The sequence below is a fragment of the Strigops habroptila genome, chromosome 1 (genome assembly GCF_004027225.2).
Source record: "Strigops habroptila isolate Jane chromosome 1, bStrHab1.2.pri, whole genome shotgun sequence".
Lineage (NCBI taxonomy): Eukaryota > Metazoa > Chordata > Aves > Psittaciformes > Psittacidae > Strigops > Strigops habroptila.
Genome location: NC_044277.2, coordinates 119,207,567 through 119,229,115, shown reverse-complemented (window position 1 = coordinate 119,229,115; position 21,549 = coordinate 119,207,567). Strand labels below are relative to the sequence as shown.

Sequence of the window (21,549 nt, the reverse complement as noted above, 5' to 3'; positions counted from 1 at the left end):
ATCTGAAGCAATAGATAAGCATGACATATTTGAAACCTGATTTGTTTATTCATGCTGTTCAGTGCTTTGAAAAACTGCAAATAAGGATGTTTAAATTCTTGCAATAATGATTGTGCATCTACAGCCATATTCTGCTAAGACAGATGGAGTATTATTTCATCATTACAGGAAGATTTCTCACAAGCCTCGCAAGAATTTAGTCATGTTTATGTAACAGATGCAATCATTAACAAGGAGGAGAAGGAAGAGCAAACTAAAAAAAATAAAACAATAATAACCAGCAAAAGCACATTGCCTGAAAATGCCATTAAGAATTGTGGCACTTTTCTACCCAGGAGCTCTGCCCTCCTGACAGTAATGCTCCCATCTCAGCTTCTTAATTGAAACTTAAAACAGAGCACAGTGACTAGGGAGGGATGAACTCCTTTTCATGCACTTGCAACATGATCTGCTTTAATAATGTATTTGGTAAACATAAATTTTTCTGTATTCTTGTAAGTATATATTGTGGTTCTGTCTCTCGCAGCTCCTGTGGTTGCAAGCAACCCCCTTCACTAGAAAGATGTCTCCACTTTCACCCACTGTACTGAATTCAAACCCCTCTTGGTATGCAAAAGACATATAGTACTTTTAGCATTTGGAACACAGCTCTCTCCGCAAGATGTTTAACAGGCTACTGGTTGAACTCAAGAAGTGTTGTTTACTCCAGAAGTGTCTGGAATCAGTTATGCTTAATAAATTGGATACCTTGGTTTTGATGGGATAATATGTAGAGCTGTGTTTTGCTAAATCTTCTGACTTGGAGCCAAACGAAGTTCTTTTGGGGGGATCTGCCATCACAAACATAGATCTTAAAACAGGCTTGTAGACACTGCTATATCACCACTTCAACCAAGGAGGTTGCTACTAGGCTTCCCCTTGTTACAGTTTCCTCCAAACTCTTTGAGATCTCCAGCTCTGCTATAAAATAAGAACCATGTCCATGGAAGGGGAAGCAATGTGGACAGCAAACAATATCTAGGAATAACATTTACAAAAAATAGGCAGAGGAATTTTCTCCTTTTTTTTTGCTGGCATGATTAAAATAATTACATAATCATTTCCAAGTAGAAAAACCAAAACCCTGTCATGTTGCTGACAAAGTTGTAACAATGATGAGTTAATACTGACTAAGCCATAGAATAATTGTAGACTATATGAAGCCTTTTATCAAGTGGCAATGCACGAAAACTTCCATTTCTAGAGTATATGCAGAATGCAGAATTCCAGTTGATAGCTTCACTTCATAGGATATTCAAAGTATGTTCTTTGAAAAATTAAAATCGTTAACACTTTAAGACAGGTAAAAAATATATACGCTTCTAAAATGACTCTCATTCTACAGATTATACTGTCTCATACAAGGTTGAACTTAAACATAATACAAAATATAGCATATGATATTAAAACCTGTGGGGAGCCCACACGGAAGCTCAGGGCTGGAGCATTTGTCCTGCAGGGAGAGGATAAAGGACCAGTGCTTGTTCAGCCCAAGAGATGAGAGCCCAGATTCAGAAATGAGAATGCTTTGGGGGGACCGAAGCTGTCGAAAGGAGAAGGTTGTCACAAAAATGGAGCCAGGTTTTTCACAGAGGTGCCTGGTGGGATGATGACAGGCAATGGGATAAGTGGAAACAAGAGAAGTTCACACTGGATATTGGGAAAAGCCTTTTCTCTGTAACGGCAATCAAGAAGCAGCAAAATTTGCCCAGAGAGGTTTTGCAGTCTCTGTTCTTGTTTTTTTAAAGACCAGACTGGATAAAGCCCTGGAGAATCTAGTCTGATCGTACAGCTGATCCTGCTTGAGTAAGATGTTGGATCAAAGTACTCCTAAGGTCCCTTCAAACCTGAATTAGCCTATGATACTAAAAAAACCAAATCACCACACAAACTATTTTTATCACCATGTAAATTATTTGTATTGGAATAAAACCCTAAAATTGTGTTACATCCTTTAAAAATACTGCTACAAAACCTGGTGTCTGTCTGCTGTCTATTAAATAAACAGCTCCAAGAAGTTAACGTCTTTGAATTTAATGATATCGCATTATTGTACTATAAAGGATTTTCTCCACTGCTAACAGGTTCAGATGCAAGACCTTTTGATAAACAAACCACTGCCAGGCTGTATCAGGCTCAACTGAAAAGCTATTTGCATCCCTTGACATAACCAAGGTTTATGTCACTTTTGGGAGTTCACCCACTAAGCACCACTGTGCAGATGACATTCTGAATTAATGAACCCTTTTAGGACACAAGAATTCTTAGGGTCTCATGACAGCTGCAGTATTTTGTGTTAGCTATTCAAAACCATGTTAAAAATGTCCCTCAAGGAAAAACATGCAAATTTCCATTTAAAAAATGATCTTGAACCTAATGCTGTGATACTGAATCAAAATACAAGTTTCTCCTGATAAGAAAACAGAAACCAAATGCATACTGTGCAACACATCTGCCAAACTAGAAACATTATAGACTATACCTTGCTTCTTACCCAGTAAATGGTTTCAGGGTAATTGTGAAAAATTCCACAAAAGCTCCATCCTATTGTGAACTATAGGCAGAAAAAAATCAAGCAAAGTGCAGAGAGAGATGGAAATGAAAGAGGCTGACTTACCTTTATTTGCATTGTATTAATAGGAGAGCTGGTTTGACAGTGCAATGGTCCATGTGTCTGAATATGAAGAATGTAAAGAAGAAATTCTTCTCGACTGGACACAGGCCAGCCAACATGGAGAACTGTATTGTTGATGGCACTTGGTCCTATGTTGTGAAGCTGCCAAACAAATATCATCAGTAATTTCCAAGGCAGTAAACAACAACAAAAAGTACAGCAACCACTACTTAGACATTCTCAAATTCTTAGTGTCCACAGCCTTGAATTACTTTGGGAAAGATGTACAGATTATTAATACAATTTTATTGATGGACAATCTGTGGCAGATAGGGGGGAAGGACCTCTCCACTTTTGTCACAAAGCCAGTAGCAAATCTAGGAGAACAACCTTTCTGTCTGAGTCAGTGTTCAAGAAATCCATCATGTTCCCATTTTTTTCTACATATAAGAAGCTGAAATTACCTAAAAGGTGTAAAAACCCAAATCAAAACATACTAGCAAATACACTATACAAATATATACAATGAACCTTAACAGAATGTACGTGAAAACAGCTGAAACTTCAGGACATGAAAGAATCACATTTCAGGGTGCAGGAATAAAAGGTATAGCAGATCTTAAACTAATTTTTGTGGTTATGAACTCTATTTTCAACACTTCTCAGTTCAAATTTCCCCAAAAGAAAATAAAGAAGTAGTTTTCCTAAAGTAACATCCCCAGACATTATTCTTTTCTGTGAAGATGAATGAAGATAGAAATAACAGAAATTAAAAAATTTGGGCTATTAAAATAGTTTTATTATATCAGTTTACAATTTGAAAATATATCTGATGGCCACAGGAAATTTGGATATGTGTTAATACTGAGCGCGAGAGCTGAAGAAGCAGAGCACCATGAAGCTTTACTCAAGTTCTACAAATGTTGAGAACCTCCTTTTTTTGAATGTGTAGAATTTTGTGATTTTTTAGCTTTACTTAGAACTGAATAAACCCACTTGCAATCCTACAACTTCTCCAGTAAAGGGTTTCTGGGTGGGTGTTTGGCCTTTTTTATGCTTTGCTGATATCAATAAACCATTGAAAGCAGTTTAATCACTGTAACTAATCACCATAACTAATCACTGTAACTATTTTAATGCATTTTTTTAAATACATTTGAAGTCACATATATAGTTCCACAAACAGCCCAAATGCTTGAGACAAGAAGCTTAGTTAGAGAATTTTCAGTTTAGAGAATTATGTTAAGATGAGGAATTCACAAAAAACATTTTGTATTTTACAGTCTGATTCATTACAGTTTTGTATTAGTCATGCAAATTGTAATCTTAAACTGTTGATTAAGCTCAGTTGCTTTATATTTTCTTGAGTGCTAGTTTGTGAATTATAACCATACGTGAAACACTCTGTTTACCCCCTGTAACAGAAGTCATCCATCACATTCCAAAGATGGTCTTTACTTCCATGAGGTTTACTCAATGCACTTTTTTCTAACCTGAATGCTACTCTTTCAAAATGAGGAACTGACCACAGAAAAACTCAACAGTACAAGGTAGAAATGCGTATACTTCAAACATTAAGAGTTATTTTCAACCGAACATTTTCTGAACAATGAGGTAACAAGTTACATGTGTGTGTAAAGGTTTTTTTTCTGTTAGCTAAATATTACAGCACAGCTGTAATATTTTTTCCTGTGCACAGCACTCACAGCTTTTAATGAGAAACCAGTCAAATAACTGAAAATATTTGCCATTGATTACAATGAGCCTTTAAGCACTGTTTTTAATTCTTGTCAAACACCCAAAATGTTTATGGATCCCTTAAATGTCAAAGACAGATTCCTAGCATAAACTAATACCTCCTCCACTAACATGAACAGATACTGGGGTTGTGAATTCTCAGATTAAATCTGGGTCATGTGCTAAAGTCAGAATGTTTACATTTGTGGCTTTATATAGTTGCAGATAAAGACAATAAACCAAATCCGTCAGGATTTAAATGGGAGCAGCATGAGGTCCTACGGCAACAAATATAAATCTTACCTCATAAATATGTTCTACTAAAGGACCAAGTTCTTCTTCTTTTGTAGGTTCATCTTTGGGTTCCCAGTTGTGAAGTGGCAAAATAATTGTTGGGGGGTGAGACACTCTGTAATATATAAAACAAGTTGAAACAGTAACTGTTTTCAGTGGTCTAAAAGTGATCAGATCACGTTTAGAAAAAAGACCATTAGAGAAACCTGAGCCCTTAAAGGCATTTTATTTGGGCATGCTTATTAGAATTATGTGAGGTGAACAATACAATGCTTCCATAAAGTACTACCCAGTCCTTACAGACTACTGAGGGTGTGCATTTAGTTTCATACTTCCTTTGATGGATGGTCCTTTCCAGACAAGGGAGTGACTCTTTCTCTATTTAAAGAGAGGAATGCAGTCTATCGCACATTTACACCATCACTGATGAATGTGTATCCACAAAACTAGAGCAATAATACATAATGTATTTTTTCATTTCCATTTAAACCCTGTAGATGTTTGATGCTATGCATCTTCCTTCCCTGCAATACATTTTTAGATATTTATTTAACTGCACTGACTGTAAATTCCATATAACCTCTGTTATTACTCCTTTTAAAACTCTTTCAAAGTAGTCCATCTCATTTTACAGGCAGAAACTGGTGTTTCAATAAATTGAATTCAGGACTAGAGCCTGAAATAGTGCTCCAGGCTTCCCATTTGCTTTGCAAATGAAGTAGCAGTTAAGGCATTCCCTGGAAAACTATGCAACTTGCAACATGAAAATCAAACATAAATGAAGAAAACAGTGACTTAATATTTGACATCTTTCTTTCTGTCTGCTGTTTTATTTTTCCTTTCCTTCTCTGTCTGACCTCAAGAAATGACCAAGTAGTCTCCTGTTAACATTTCTATTTGAATCACAAGCATTTCATTTCCCATAAAAACTGAAAGTTCCTTGGAGGGGTCCCATTCAGATGCCAACTTTAACCTTATTCATTTGTTGTGAAGTTGGGAAATCAGATCCCAAGAATTTCTTCTAGCACGGTAGGTGAGTTCTGGCACAGACATCTGTCATCTGCTAGTACTGAAAGTAACTCTTGGTGCTAAAATGGTAAGAATTACCCTTTCTTTACGAGGGTCAATTCTCATTGTTTTGCTGGTTTCCAGAATCTTTAGCTGAAAGAAAAGCTGTAAAATTTCAATGTTTGTTCTGCCAAATCTGGAAGTTTGCTGACAGAAAACTGTTAAAAAAAGAATTGCTAATGAGGGTTTGGTTGGTTTTTTTTTTCCAGAATATAACATTTGACTAAAATGGACTTCTGTCCACCAATGTTAATTAATTTTCCCTTGAGTCTCAACAGAGAAAGCACCACTGCAGATTGCCCCTTGAAGCAGAGAACAGAAGACTGGATGGTATGGTTGCAAACACTGACATATTTTATTTTAGGAAGAAACAAACTGTTCTTGTTTCCAGCTCTTATGTCATATACAATGAATGAAAAGTCTTATAGAAACTTTTGTACAGAATACAGCTTTTCAAAGCAGCAAGCGATCCCGGAGAAGAACAACTTTATACTACCCAGCTAAAGTACAACTCTTCATGAAATTTAGAATATCTTGGAGCATCCTACTAACTCTAGATACTTCCTCAGACTTCAAAAGGCCAGCAGTTTGTACTAACAAGTATGCCAGAGGACAAATCTACAAACCAAGTCAAATAATAAAGGAAGTGAAACATATTCATTAAAAAGTAATTTGTGATTAGGAACTTCGCCTAACTTCTTATATTTCACAAATGGCCCTGTTTCCAGTATGACTTTTAATTATTAATTTTTTTATTGGAGTACAGGAACTTCCACGTGTTGTTACAAAAGCCAAGACAAAGAGAACTTCTAGCTACTGCAAAAACTTGCAAACTATAAGCTGCACATACATACACAAAAAGAAGCAGGCATGAGGCTTCAAAGCCCAGTATTTTCTATTACACTCCCTGTGTGGTATTTTTCTTATCCACAGAATCACAAAATGCAAAGTGTGAATGTAGACATTCAATTAAAATTATTATAAAGTATATAAGAACATTTACTTTTACTTTAAGAGATTTTCCAGTTATTTTGATCTGCTATTGACAGGAAGGTAGCAAAATCAGGACAAATAAAACAAAATCCTCTCTTTTGATTTTTTTATATTGCATATAACTGAGAATATTTTTAACATTTGAATGATTTATTAGATGAGAATTTTTCCTCGCCTTTTAAGTGACAATAGTCAGTCAAACAAGGCCACTGAAAAATAAGATAAAAGGAAGTATATTCTACAGAAAATGCTTAAGTGGGATATGCAGTAAGAATTCTGCCAGCCACAAATCCTCCCAGTCCAAATTACTTCCTTCCTGTACCCCTCATTCCTCTAGTACTATTATAGCAGTGGGAAATAACAACTATAATACTCTTGTATTTTTATAGGAAAAAAAGATAAGCAGAATAATCAAATCCCAGTTAACAGAGCAACTGCTCATTGAATGAACTATCTAAAGAGTTACCCTAAATTTCTTTTGAACAGGATACTGAAGAAGATTTCTGCCTCTCTCATAGAAGCAGTATTTGCATGGGTCCACTGTGCAAGTATACATGCATGTATACATACACACAATCTGATTACTTACTTTTCTGCAGTAAAATGTGCAATGATTCCAGTCCCACTTCATGCAACTCTGTGCAGAGCAGTAGGGAAACCAATGCAAGATATTTTCCAGTCCAAATGTGGACACAGTCTCTCTTTTATTTTTATCTAGGAAATTGTGAGCAAATAGTTCCCTTGGAGCTGTATGCTTTAACGTCTCTGAGTAATTAGCAAAATCTGTCAACAAAGCATTTGGGAATTTTCCTTTGTATGTGCATGCTATAGTTAATAAGAAAACTAAAAGACTTAAGAGGAAAGGAACTGGAAGTCATTCAGTTTAATAATGCCTCTGTATTTAATGACCTGTTTCTTTGCACTGCAGGCAGCAATTCAAGCTACTTTTTCCACTTGTGGGCATGCTCTTTTTAGGAACCTAGGATGTTTTGGTCATTTCATTCGTCTATTTGCCTGTTACAGAACTTTTCATTAAAAAGAATACACTGTAGCATAGAGAGACCATGATGGAGGCAAAAAGTTTCCCCAAAGTTCGCAAAGAATACAAAAAGTCTGTACGATTTTTTTCTATGAAAGTGATTAGCAACCTCACTGAAAAAAACCCCACAACAAGCCAAACAAACCCAGAATCCACAGCACTGAACCAGCCCTTACTGAGAAGTCTTGTGTATGTATCCGTAACCATTTCACTGATGCACTGAAACTCCAGGAAGTCCTTAACCTGGGTGTCCACACATGGCAACATCTAGCAGTTGCTGGCTCCTAGCATTTTCTCACACATCTGCAGCCCACCAGCTATCCCCTATGATTCCTATTTCCTCAGCCTCTACTTCTCTTTCTGTGTTACCTTCCCCCTCATTTTGTATTTATCACCTCTTTTCCTATGCAGCTCCTTTCTCTAGATCACCACTAACTACAGAAAGTGAAATAATACTCTCATTTCTGTTCTTGTTACACATACCGTCTTTCAACTGTTCCTTTTCAGAAATACAAGCATTAACACATATCCACACAGTCTTTGAGTGACAGTCCTCATTTTTCCACCTAACTTTAGCCTTAGGGTTAGCCTTCTTAACCTGGAAAACACTTACAGAAATGTGATGAAAAATACTTTCAAAATCTCCCTGGTTTAGATTGAATATTAGAATTGAATCTCTGTGATCTGCAAAATGACTTGACCCTGCTCACGCGAGGTAGTCAAAGTATTGTCTTAGAAGTGATAACAATAAATGGATTTTTATAAATCCATAAGAACATAAATGCATTTTTGGTTATACCAAATGTAGCCCATTGAGGTGCATCATGTAAGAGACATCTACCCCTTTCGCATCAGCCAGCCTCATGGTTTGACTGTGGGAGTGAAGCTGCGCCATGTACCTCCTTTCTCCCCTCACATTGCTGAGAATGGTTAAGGTCCAGCGCTGTTGTTTGAGAAAAGGAGATGTAGGTAACCTGAGATCTCAGACAAAAAGCATTTTGGGTAATTATTTGCTTTAAAAGCACATCCTGCCGACTTTCTCCAGGATGCCAGAATAGAGTCTAGTTCCAAGATTTTACAGGGTAGTCTGAAATTCTCGTGGAATCATAGAATTATAGAATTGTTTAGGTTGGAAAGGACCTTTAAGATCATTGAGTCCAACCATTAACCTAGCACTACCAAGTCCACTACTAAACCATGTGCCTAAGTGCCAAATCTGCGTGTCTTTTAAATATCTCCAGGGATGGTGATTCAACCACTTCCCTGGGCAGCCTGTTCCAATGCTTGACAACCCTTTCAGTGAAGAAGTTTTTCCTAATATCCAACCTAAACCTCCCCTAAGGTCCCCTCTGAGCCTCCTTTTCTCCAGACTAAACAGCCCCAGTTCCCTCAGCTGCTCCTTTGTAAGACTTGTGCTCCAGACCCTTCACCAGCTTCACTGCCCTTCTCTGGACTCTCTCCAGCAACTCAATGTCTTTCTTGTAGTGAGCGTCCCAGAACTGAACACAGTATTCAAGGTGCAGCTTCACCAGTGCCAAGTACAAGAGGACAATCACTTCCCTAGTCCTTCACTAGCTGACTGACCTCTTGTCATAGCTCATTCCTTATTAATCCTTTCTCCAAAGGCCTCACCCTACTCTGTATTACTATATGCCTCACCATAATGTGTTTCATCCTTCCAGGCATAAGAGCAGCAGATTCTGCTTTGGTATTCAGAATTAAGTGCCTAAGTGGTTGCACAAGCCCACCTACACATATGAACAGGTATTTTGTATGAGCAACTTCAATACACAATTTGAATTCCCAGATAAAATGTTGGCTCTGACTGGTGTAACGACAATGTGGGATTCTACAGCATACTACACTTGCACACTCAATAAGTTTACTGGAGTCCATGTGGGCAATCCAGCCCCACACAACCTGGTAAATCCTTAGCCCCATCCTGCAAGTCTTGCAGGGGTGACACTCCCTGGGAATCTCTCAGGTGTTCTGGATAGATAAGGTGTTTGAGATTCTGATGTGTCAAAAGATTCACTATATGGGATTATTATATGTGGAAAGATTTAATAAAAAACTAGTTGCTACTGTTACGAATTGAAATGGTCAAATACTTACCCTCTGATCTGTACTTGAGCTGCAGCACTGATGTTGATATGGAGGTTAACCAAATTGCTGGTGGGATTAATCTTGTTAGAACTGGAAACAAGGGTTGAAAAAGGTTAATTAGCAGAACTCTAGACTGTTATAAATACAGCACTGAATATCACAAGGCCTACAATTAGGAAGCAATGCCAATTGGACATATTACAGCACAGGCTTGCTGTTGCCACTTTTCAGTCTTGTAGGACACTGGTATTTCACTTTGATACTATTTGAGCTCATCACACGTTTAATAATATAATCAACTCAGGCTTCGTTTGAAGAATCCTATGCATGAATATGATGTAAATTTATTTAGCTCAGAATATTATGTAAATTCCTTGTTCAACTTGGCTATTTGTATGGATAGGAGTATCTTACTAGCATACAAGGATGTTTCATGCATTGGAGGAAGACAGTGTTAGTGAACAAGATAGGCTTTGTTACAAAAATATTTGCTTTTATGACTCTCCAAACTTGTGACTTCTGCATGACAGAGTCTTTGAAGAAAAAGAACCAAAATAAACTGTTTCTTTACCTTTATTTTCTCTCCTCCCCTATTCAGAGAATGTTTACAGTCTTAATCCCACCTCACAGTGAAAACAGATCCCTATGTTTAAAGCCTAGTGCTCTTACTCATTTTATTGTCTTATTGCAAATTCTTAGGTAGTTTCTCTTACTTCAAAAGGACATTTCTATGACTATAGCCCATTCCTATAAAGAAAGTTTTGCAGGTTCATATTCATGAAGACAGTGAAAATAAATAATTACAGATTTAAAATTTATTTAATTATGGGATTTACTAAATTTGGAGTTTTTTTCCCAAGAAGGTATGGAAGTACTTCCGAGCTTCATGCAGACCAAATTTCTATTGCTGTTACAGTTTACTGTTATCACATCTGGGTAGCATCAGTCAAATGGAAACATTCAGAGGAGGCCAGCATTCCCAGCAACTGACTGCTGAGGAGTAAAGGGCAATATTGCTTTGATCCAGGCTTTCTGGTTACAGATTGCTAAAATCAGAAGCAGCTCTAATTTGTTTGTAAACTAATGCAGATTCGCCTCAAATATAATTTGAACTTTTGATATAATTCTCTATAGCCATTGCTTTGAGTACAAAAATACAAAAGTTGCTTTAAGTTTAAAAATGACTATACCATAAATTTGTTAGAATAAACTGCTCTCCAATTTGTATAATGGTGCTATTTTCCACAGAATTAAAATAAAGATTTTGATCATATATATTAGGTATTCAAAACTTGTTTGTAGTTTATGGTATTTTGTTGAGAGGAAAATAGTTTAAATAAAAGTGCAGGACATCTCCCTCTTTAAGGGGTATATAATTGCCTAGCAAAGTCTACATCAGGAAAAGAATCAGATTTCAAGACACTACTCAGCCTCTCACTTATTTCCTTTAAGTAATGAACTTCAGTCTTGCAAGCCAAAATATTTATTTTCCACTTTATGTTTTGAAGCAAATTAAAGGTCTTTCTTTTACATAACTCAAACCAGGACACAAATTCAGACATCATCTCTGCTTCCTGTTCCTTCCATTTAGGTAATTTCCCATTTCTGCTTTATGGATTTCTGTTTCCTTTTTCTTCTAAGATTATTTTACCTGATCACTAGGGACATAGATACGCACAAATTGTAGTGCTGCTTGAGAATGAATGTACAAAGCAGTGAGTTTTAACTGCAGTGTACATTCTTTATGCAAGACGTTTTCCTTATTTTTTTGTTTGTTTTAAGTAAAAACACTGGTGTGTTCTTCACCATTTTGATACCAGTTTGTGGAAACTGCCCTTTTTGGTAGCCCAACATATTTCCTCCCTTTATATTTTAGTGAGTCACACTCATGGAGAAGCATGAGATGTTGCTATTTCGTGGAGTTCAGACTTATTCCTTACCAAAGCCTTGTCACTTTTTCTACACAAGTGATCTACCCTCAACTGTTATTACCTGGACAGGTCTAGCTACCCAAAAATCTCTGAGTGTCTCCAATTTCACAGCATGAGAAGGGTAGTGACAAGAGTCTTCAATACCCTTTTAAAACTGTATTGCTTGCATTAAATGTCCTGACAGTGAACAGTGGTATGGACAGGGGACCTGCAAGCTAGACATCCTATCTTGTATCATGCCCAGATTTGCATGATCTCCAGCTTCCCAGCCAGACCCCTGGGAGAAGGCTGAGGCCTAATCCGGCACCTCATTGTCTTCTGCGGCATTGCTGTGCCCTTCCTGAGTTCCTGCACTTCCTTTCCTTCAAGGGTTACATTATGGAAACATGACTTAAACATTTTAAGTGTCTCAGTTATTTACCACAGTGAACATGATCAAGGCCCTCATTAAAGGCCAGACATTAGCAATTAAGTCTCTGTGTGTGTGGCAGGAGGGCCCCATCAGGAACTCCAGCGTGTATTTGCTGAGGGCAGATGGAGCAGAAGCCTTGCCACCTACTGAAGAAGTTTGTTCTTGCTGTTATTCTAGAGCAGCTCGTACTGTGCTTTTTTGTCCCTGTGGAGGAAGTACTGCTCGCTATATTCTCCAGCAGTAATACTTCAGCACAACAAATGTGGAGGAAACTAATAGAAAAATGACAAAGGTTCACCTGCATCAAACTGAAACCGTTTTCTCTCTTCATGCCAGTAAATCTGTTGAGCACATTTTAACGGCTCTCCTTCTATTTTCTGAACTGTTGTGAAGAAGTGGCATGTTTTTTTCTATTTTTTTTTTCAGCGTATGATATGTTTTTAAATACAGAACTTTGTTACAAAGTCATCACTGTTCATTAATTCTGAAGTGGAAAAACAAGTGCAAATTTGGCAAATCGGTAGGAGATCCTTGGATCACTGACTAAAATCAGTTAACCTGAATTTTAACAAAATAAAATCCTCAGAATAACTCTTAAGACTAAATAGAAAAAGCTAACAAGGTTCCAACTCTACAAATCTTCCTGAAGAAAGCTACCATTGGAAAAGCCCGTGATGTAACTACTGACACTAGAGTGATCTTCTTATACATTAAACTTCAGATATCTATAGGAATTCAGAATTTGATAAAACATCTAACCTTTTTATTTGCAGCTCAAAATTGATGCTGAAATCTGCATTTTCAAAATGCTGAACAGAAAATCGAATGCCTGTAGAGAACTGAGAAAGAAATAAAACAACAGGTTACTAACGATGGTTGATCTCTCCATATCAAGAAAGCAGTACTGTTTAACACTGCATTTCACAGACCTGTATAGAATGCTGCTGCTTTTTAAAATTAGTATGAAGTAATATTATCTAGTTGTTTTCAGGAAAAATACCATCCTGCGTGTGTATGTCACCAGATGGAAAATTTGGCTGGACAGAGGAAAGATCAAGAGGAACAGAGAAGCACGCTCCCAAGAACACAGCAGTGGGCCCTTCTTCATCCAGATAGTCTTTGCTTTACTTTGCCAAGTCAAAAGAAAATAATAGCTGTCTGGCACCTCTTATCCTGCCTCATCCATGCATGCCTTTATCCATGTCTCCAAGGCTTCCTGCTCCTCCTGTTGCTCTCTGTAACATTCCATCCATGCATGCCTTTATCCATGTCTCCAAGGCTTCCTGCTCCTCCTGTTGTCTCTGTAAACTGTGACATATGAGCTGCATGTTTAGGGTTGTGGGGCTGACTGATGACTTGTTTTTCTTCAAGAGGCTAAATCAGCAGCAGCTCAATAGCTTAGTTTGATTTGGTTTGAGTTTTTTTCGTTGCAGTTCAGTTAAGAGGAATACAACTTCAAAGTATTTGCAGGTCAGCTTGTCACAACTTGCAGTGTACAACTACAAAAGATAGAGGGTAAAACACAGTTCCCAAAACTGAAGGAGATAAGTGCTACCTTGTGTTTATGCAGACCTTGCTTCCTTCCTCTGGTAATTTCCATTTGCTTTGCAAAATTGGCACAGAATAAAACAGAACAAGTTAATTCAGAAGAGAGAATGAACTTGAGGGCTAACTGAAGAAGGAATATACAATAGCATATGGTGGGATCTCTGAAACCCTCTTGCTGGACATATTTACAGGCCCATACAGTGTTAAATTAAAAAAATTGTACTACAGTGTTTAAATTAATGTTTTAAATTGCCTCATTTCAACTTTATGTCCTTTAAATTGCATAGTTTTTGAAATGTAAGTTTTGCATTGAGACTGCCAGCAAAGTCTACTGTCTGTAATCTTGTACAACTTCTCACTCCTCCCTACCTCCCCTATTGCCTGATGGTAGAATTTCCTGCCAGATAACTTGCATGCTATGCTTTCATTTTTTAAAAAAGGATGGTTAGATATAGTCATATTCTTCATGTGGAGAAACAATCTTCCTGAGAAATTCATCAAAAGGCATTAGGAAATGAGGACATCATTCCTTCACCTCTGCCAGTATCTGACTTGATTATGGGGGAGGGTGGAAGAAAAAAAAACCCAAGAGTTGTCTGCTTGGCAGACTTCCCTTAACATACTTGGGGTAGCATTGCCTGCAACAGGTCAGGACACAACAATGTAGAGTTTTATGTTTGGGACCTACATTCAACATCACTGAAGAGAAGCCATTTTCTTGTGTGTGTGTCATTTCAGATGTTTAATAAATTCCTTTTTCCCAAGCTTTTAATTTTCATTCAGTTCTCCTTCTTTCCTCCCTTGCAGTGGTGCATCACTGAATTTTAATCCATGTCCAGAACAAGACTTGGCTAACATGTTTCAATTACTGCTTTCAGTTGTCCTATGCTGAAAGTTATATTGTCATCATAAAAGAAATGGCAAATTCAAATCTTCGAATTTTAACCATTTAAATGACATAGCTATTGCTAATCTCTCTTTTTGGAAGTAAAATCTTTAAAATTAAAAGATAGTGCTCATTCAATTAAACAGAAGCTGAATAGCTGACTTGCAATAGATAGGAAAGCTGTGTTTTGAGACCACTTTTGGAGATGATTTTAACAACTGTATTGATATTTCATTCACCTTCAAAAATATAACGATTTTTTTAATCTCTGAGACAAAAATTTCCAAATATTCAACTTGGTATTTATTCAGCTTGGCATTTCTCTTACTGTTTTTACTAATCAGTCTGTATAAATTTGTTTCTACTTATAGCAACAATGAAAAAAGATATGAACCCAAGATAAAATTTTCCTCAGGCAGAGCATATGTGAACTGCAGTTTTGATGATCTATTATACCCCTGAGGCTTAATCCCTTATTTAATACTGAAACACACTCCTACTGTAGAAGTCTAATAAGCTGCAGATGTTGCCTTTGTATGATTGTGTGTATTTTTTGTTAATGTCAAGTGGCCCTTGACACTGCTACTAATAATGGGGCAAAGATGCCTACATGCCCATGCTGAAAACACACTGAAGCCAAAGGAGTTGAATTTGATTCAACTTGTAACTTAGCAGTCACTCAACCTCCTTATTTTAGTAGGCCAATCATTTTATTAGAATAGTGTAATTTTATTTAAGATTTTCCAAGTGAAGATAGTTTCATAAAAATTGCATTATTTGCTGCATCATGTAACATCACGTATCTTTGAAATACATGTCATTTCTGGTTTAGTGATCAGCTTTATTCTGTTATTATGTTTGACAGTATCTAGGAGTACTCTGGGAAACAGAGGGATAGTTTTTATTGAAGTGTCTTGCAATGCCTATGAAAGATTAAACCTCTGTGCTCTTGAAGAATCACTTTGGTATATACCAAGGAATAAGCAAGATCTTCCAAGTCTCTCAGTCTTCTAAACTTATTTCTATTCATTTCTATTAATTCCCAAATTGTTCTACCAGCATTTATGATAAACTTACACCTCACTTGCTAAGGCCGCTGAACAGGCATTAGGAAGCTTGTCAGTCTGATCCATTTCAGTGTCATAAATAAGTACTTTGAGCACTCTTTCCCAGTGAAATGGTATCAGAATCAGTTTGCATTCTGGGCTATAAGGTATTGTGATTTTCATTCCCATTTCTTTTTATCTTCTTTTTCACTTTTTTTTTTTTTTTTTTTAATCACAAAGGTTAAAACCACTTAACTGAAAAGGTTAAATAATTTTTGTGTCAAGTAAATGATTTTAAGGTCACAGATTTCCAAAAAGTCAGAAATACACCGATTTTGATGATAATAAGCCTTTTTGAAAATGTAAAGAGTCAGACAACTCTGTAGCCTCCTGCAGTAATATCTCACAGGTTACATCACAAAATCCTGACATAATGCTCATACTCAAAAGTTGATCTTAAAGAGTACAAGAATTCTAGGATTTCAGGGTGCTGAAAAGTCATTCGAGTGACTCAATAGTTAAGAGTTTTCGGAATGTTTGATTGTGACCTAACCCTCCCTTCCCACTCCCTCACAACTTCCACAAAGAGTCCCTTTCTGACTGAATATTTTGAGAATAACTCATCTCCTGCCAGAGCAGAATTGTTTTGCAAAATTGGAAGTGGATCAGAGCAACCTTTTGTGATTTATGTGACTTGTACAAAGGACTGGTATTTCACTTTTGGAAGTACATTTGCCATCATAAATACATTTGGACTGAAAAAGCTCAAGTCCTTTCACCTTTACTAAGCTTCCAGGAGAGCTGTTTTCAAAGGTAAAGTCAGCCTTTAAGCTTTCACTCACTATAATCAAGCACTTCTGCAAACTGCCTTTGTAATGCTCTATCTTCACATGCCTTAATTTTTAAGGGTTGGATTCTTTTGTATATAAGACAGAATATCCTTAAACATGTTATGAACCCTGCTGTTTTATTATGCTTCTTCTATCTCTTTTTATGAAGTATTTTGCTTAGGAATATTTGGTAACAGTGCATTTATGGCAGCCATAGAGCTGATCCTGAAGATAAACAAGATTAGTTACGCTGTGAGACTTCATAAGGAGTACGGCTTTAGTGGCCATCAAATAGCATTCCTGAAGTCTTCACATTGCTAGCATTTTGGGTCAAGGATGATGTAGAAACAGGGCTTTGGATTCAAACGGAGGAGTGTGAAAGGCTGTAGTCTAATACTGCCACACTCAGATCTTTCCATTGCTTATGGTTATAACAATCCGCAAACCAGAAAGATTTGCTCCTACCTTGGTATACAATGTTAGTGTCTTTCGTGTTTAGTCTTCCTTTTCTTTTCCAAACCCATGGGTTTTTATGCTCTCCTTCTCCCACCACTGCATCTTGATCATCCACAAGATTCTTGTCCACTTCAGCCTCTATCCTGAGAATTTGCTACTGCAATGAGACTAACCAGGAAGCCGCTAACCAGATAATCTAAATCTGGTTTTCTGGTACAAGAAATTATTTGACTTTGAATTTATCTAATGCTTCAGCCTATCATTGCCTCCCATCATCCCATTATGAAAACTCCATTCTTCAGAAAGGTTTTCAACTACTCTTACTTTTTAGCAGTTTCATTTAGTAGAATAAAACAAAATCTACGAAACCTTTTTGCTCTCTTCTCCATGACCTTCCTAGAAAATGTTTATAGCACCAGCTTCAGACTTCTAGTTCACAGTAGTTCAACAGAGAACGATCCTCACCAGGCAGGTTCCTGCTCCCAGTAGGTCCATCACTTAGAGTTCATTTTTCAATGGTTTCCAGCTTCTTGTAATCCCAAAGAGTCTCTCTGGGACTGCTCATGACAATGAGAGCAGATGACTGTATGAGACATCTGGTCCCACATTCATTTTCAAAAGCTCCATGACTGATCTGAAGCTAACCTTATGATCCAAACAAGTTTATTCTAGTCCCAGTCTCCTATTCCAAGACCCAATTTGTTTTTACTATTGAGGGTCAGGCAGGAAATGCTTCAAAATCACAAGAGGCCAGGAAAACACTCCTTTATAGAGAGGCTGAAGAGTGAAATATTGATCTTACATAGGACAAACCTTAACTAATAGAGATTTTGAAAATACTAAGATTTGCTTTGGTTTATTTGCAAAGCCCCAGGTCCAATATGAAATGCAAACCGTGGTAGTTCTCAATTAAAAGCTCTTGTTTATTCTTCATGTATATTCATGTTGACTGCTTCAATTTTATTAGGACAGCTTTTTGTCTAGGTATAAAAGCTGGATTATCTGTTTTTAGTTAAATATTCATAACATTTATAAATTTATGAGCAGCACTTGAATTCCTCTGGAAGGGGATCCATGGTGCAACATTAATGGATTCAATACTTCTGGGATTGCCCTGTTTTGTCATGAAATAGAAGTGATGACAGTTGTGGAATGGGTTGCACTTTTTTCATCTCCAAACCTATGTTTAATCCTTATCTGCTGCCCATTGTCAGTTATCCAGTTCCACTTTTGTCTAAAAACACGGCTACCAATGCTCCATCTGATGTGTAGCATGATTTATGAGTAGATGTCTTTCTTAGGAAAATGTTTAGAATGACATTAATAACTTGAAGGAAAACTTGATTCCAACCACATTTTCACAGATATATAAATCATGATATAAACTGACAACTCATGCGCACTCAAGATAATAATCAGGCTAAAGAAGCTGTCATTTACTTTACATCTCTTAAGTAGAAAGAATACTAAAAGGGAGAAATAAACAGGTCCCATTATAGATTGGGATTCTCTCCTCGTTATACTAGTGCAACTTCTCTTAGACAGAGCCACTCATTTTCTTTACAGTAAGTGAAATAAAATACAGGCTTTGATATCACTAATCTTTCAGAACACCAAATCATTAGTTTTTCAGCAGCACAGTTCTTCCTCTTATTACACCGACAATTTCCTGTCCAAGTAAATAATTTGCTTTACATGCTGCTTACTGGGACACATTCTGCTAACGGAGTAGTTTTCCATTTGCTCCCCTCTAAAATTCAATTAGGTAAAAATCAGTAAATTCATCTGGTTTTCCCTTACGTTTGCGCCAGCCACCATGGGGTTCCCAAGGTCACAAACCACCATTCTAGTTTCATTTTCCATCTTGTAATCACAGCTCAATACACGCAGTGCCTGTAACAAAAGGACACCAATGTGGAGGTCAGAGATCACAGTGAAATGTATCCGGTTGGGAAAGTGATGCCTTTTTGACTGTGACATGTCTTTTGATTTCAGACACCTGCCTAGTGCACTATCAAAACATTTAGTTGGTTATTGTCAGACAATGGGGCAAAACTGATGCCAGGGAAAAACAAACAGGAAAGTTTCCCAGTATCTTAAGAGCCATGATGAGATCACTCTATTTCTAGTTTTAACACACTGCTTTGTTGTTGTGAATCATTTCTATAGCCCTGATGACTCAGAGAAGAAAAGAGTAGGCAAAACTGGGTGAGAAGAATCAGCCTTACATTAATTGTAATAGTTGTACCATCCATCATGAGAACTCTATAGTGAATTTCTGGCACCAGCAGAACTTTATTATGGACCAAGTCTAGAACTTTATTTTCCAATATGTGGTACTTATAATATTAAATACTTCTGTAAAATCATAAACTGTTACCTGTGTTTAGAATTTAGCAACAAATGAGATTCTAGATTTTCACATTATCAGAAATTAAAGTATTCGTTGTTTACAGCAGTAAGTAAAATTTAACTGTTTTTCCAGCAACTATTCATTCAAAGTCCAGTTTGTACCTAACATTTCTCAGGCAGTTTTGTTCAATAACTTTGAGGATACACTCATATAATTTCCCTCTAAAGCTCTTAATGTAAAATGTATCCTTTTTTTTTTAACCCTTTAGTCTTTATCACTAGTTGTTATCATCTGTGACAAAACAGACTGTATAAAAGGAGAAACAGCAATAGAATAGTGCAAGTTGGGAGATACAGAGTAAGACAAAGCAACAAAAGGTTTGTTTAATTTTCTGTTTTCCTCTTCAGCATATTCAATAAAAGAAAATACTTCCACATCTGTGCAGAAGTAAACCAGCTTTGTAAAAGCAGGATGCAGCTAGTTGCTCTAAGGCTCTCTCACTACCTTTCCTCTCATTTGTGATTCTTACAGATTAAACAATACGTGCAAAGTCATGCTCTTTATATAAAAAGACCTGAGAAATCTACAAACCACTGACTACTGGTTCATTCTTATCTGTAAAAGTCAGCGTGGACATGATGACCTTATTATTTCCTGAGATTAAAAGAAAAGATAGGGCATGTCCTAAAAAGAGCCCATGTGAAGCGTGCTCTCAGTGCACACCTCATTGTAAACTGACACTTTTACAATTTGCTAGGAGGAAACAAAGTTTGTTACACAGCATGTCCATTGCACTAACAGCCTTTCCAAGACTCTCTAGGGTTGGGAGGGAGGGATTTTTACACTCTTTCCCGCTGGTTAATTAGAGGTGGGAAGCAACAAATGGGAGAAGAGAGGGCGTTAATACAGCTGAAACCAAGCTTGTTTGGAAAACTGTTCATTTTAGCTTGATGTGTGGGTTTATAGCTTTGATTTTGTCTGGTGGGGCATGCTGAAATTGAGGTCTAAATATCAGAAAATAAAAATCCATCTATATTTGATATTTGGCACTTTCTTTATTAATGTTTTATCATAGACCAGCACAGAAAGCAAATCAGCCCCCAAATCACGTAGTTTTTGTCCCTCAAAGTCTGAGCAAATAGATGAAATTTGTGAGTAGGTTTTCCACAATTTAGAGGTTATGCTCTTACACTGAAAATGATTAATGGCACAGAATACATATGACCAGCATCACAAAAACTAATTTGTGCAGCATAAAGATGTGACAAAGGATCAACTGTGGTAGAATTTCTTCAATACTGAGATTTATTGCCTTTTTTTTTCCCTTTTTTCCACTGATCACCTTTTTGAGGCGGTTAAGTACAAAACAGGAAAATTAAAACCAGGCAGGAAGCAAGAGCAGAGTCTTATACACCTAACACTGTCGGTATTGGCGAGTTCATACGTAACTCAGCCAGATGGAAGGTTTTGCCACAAAACTCTTCTACCTGCCACTGGTAGCAATTTATATTTTTATAGCAACACATGGTCTTTTTTGGCAGAAGCAAAACCCCAACAATTAACACATGTGCTCCCAGGGTGCATTTTAACTGGAAAATGATTGGATGCTTTAAGTAATCCAGGCAGCCTACGAACTTGAAACTCTTTCTGGTGGTGTTAGTGATGAATTACTAATTGATGCCAGAATAGTTAAGCACAACAGGCTGCAGAGTAAAGACATTTCCTCTCTTTCCTTGATCAACACCTTTCAATTTTATTTTCTGAGGAAAAGTGCATGGATTAGGAACGAGGTATCAGAACCTAGCTTCTCATCTAGCTGAGGCATGAAGAACTAGTATTTGTTCTCACAAGATTCAAATCGTATCTCATCTAGTCAGCTACCATGTACTTATTGCAAGAATTTTCAGGTAAGACAAGAAGGTTTCAGGTCTTTTTTCTATTTTAAGAGAGTGTCATGCTTTAGTTCAGAAAGGCATGAGGATTATGGCTCAGCGCTTACCCACTGCAATACAAATCTGGTTGTGATCTGCAGTTTCTAGCCTGAGCAGAAACAGTTATGCCAAAATACATCATGTATTTGGTGTGGAACAAATACCTTTTAGGGCCTGATCTACTTCTTCTAATTATTCAATGAGAATTTGGGTTCCAGCCATTGCTACTAAGGCAGGATTGAGTGGTTCAATATGAGGAACTCTTT

General features: G+C 37.0%; 1 protein-coding gene across 1 annotated transcript in view; it reads right to left on the bottom strand.

Moving 5' to 3' along the window:
• ITGA8 (integrin subunit alpha 8) overlaps window positions 1-21,549 on the bottom strand; it is a 112,148-nt gene that overhangs the window by 31,618 nt on the left and 58,981 nt on the right. The window contains 5 exon segments of the mRNA XM_030495772.1: window positions 2,657-2,815; window positions 4,694-4,799; window positions 9,900-9,980; window positions 12,993-13,072; window positions 18,800-18,894. Of these exon segments, the coding sequence (XP_030351632.1) occupies window positions 2,657-2,815; window positions 4,694-4,799; window positions 9,900-9,980; window positions 12,993-13,072; window positions 18,800-18,894 (521 nt within the window).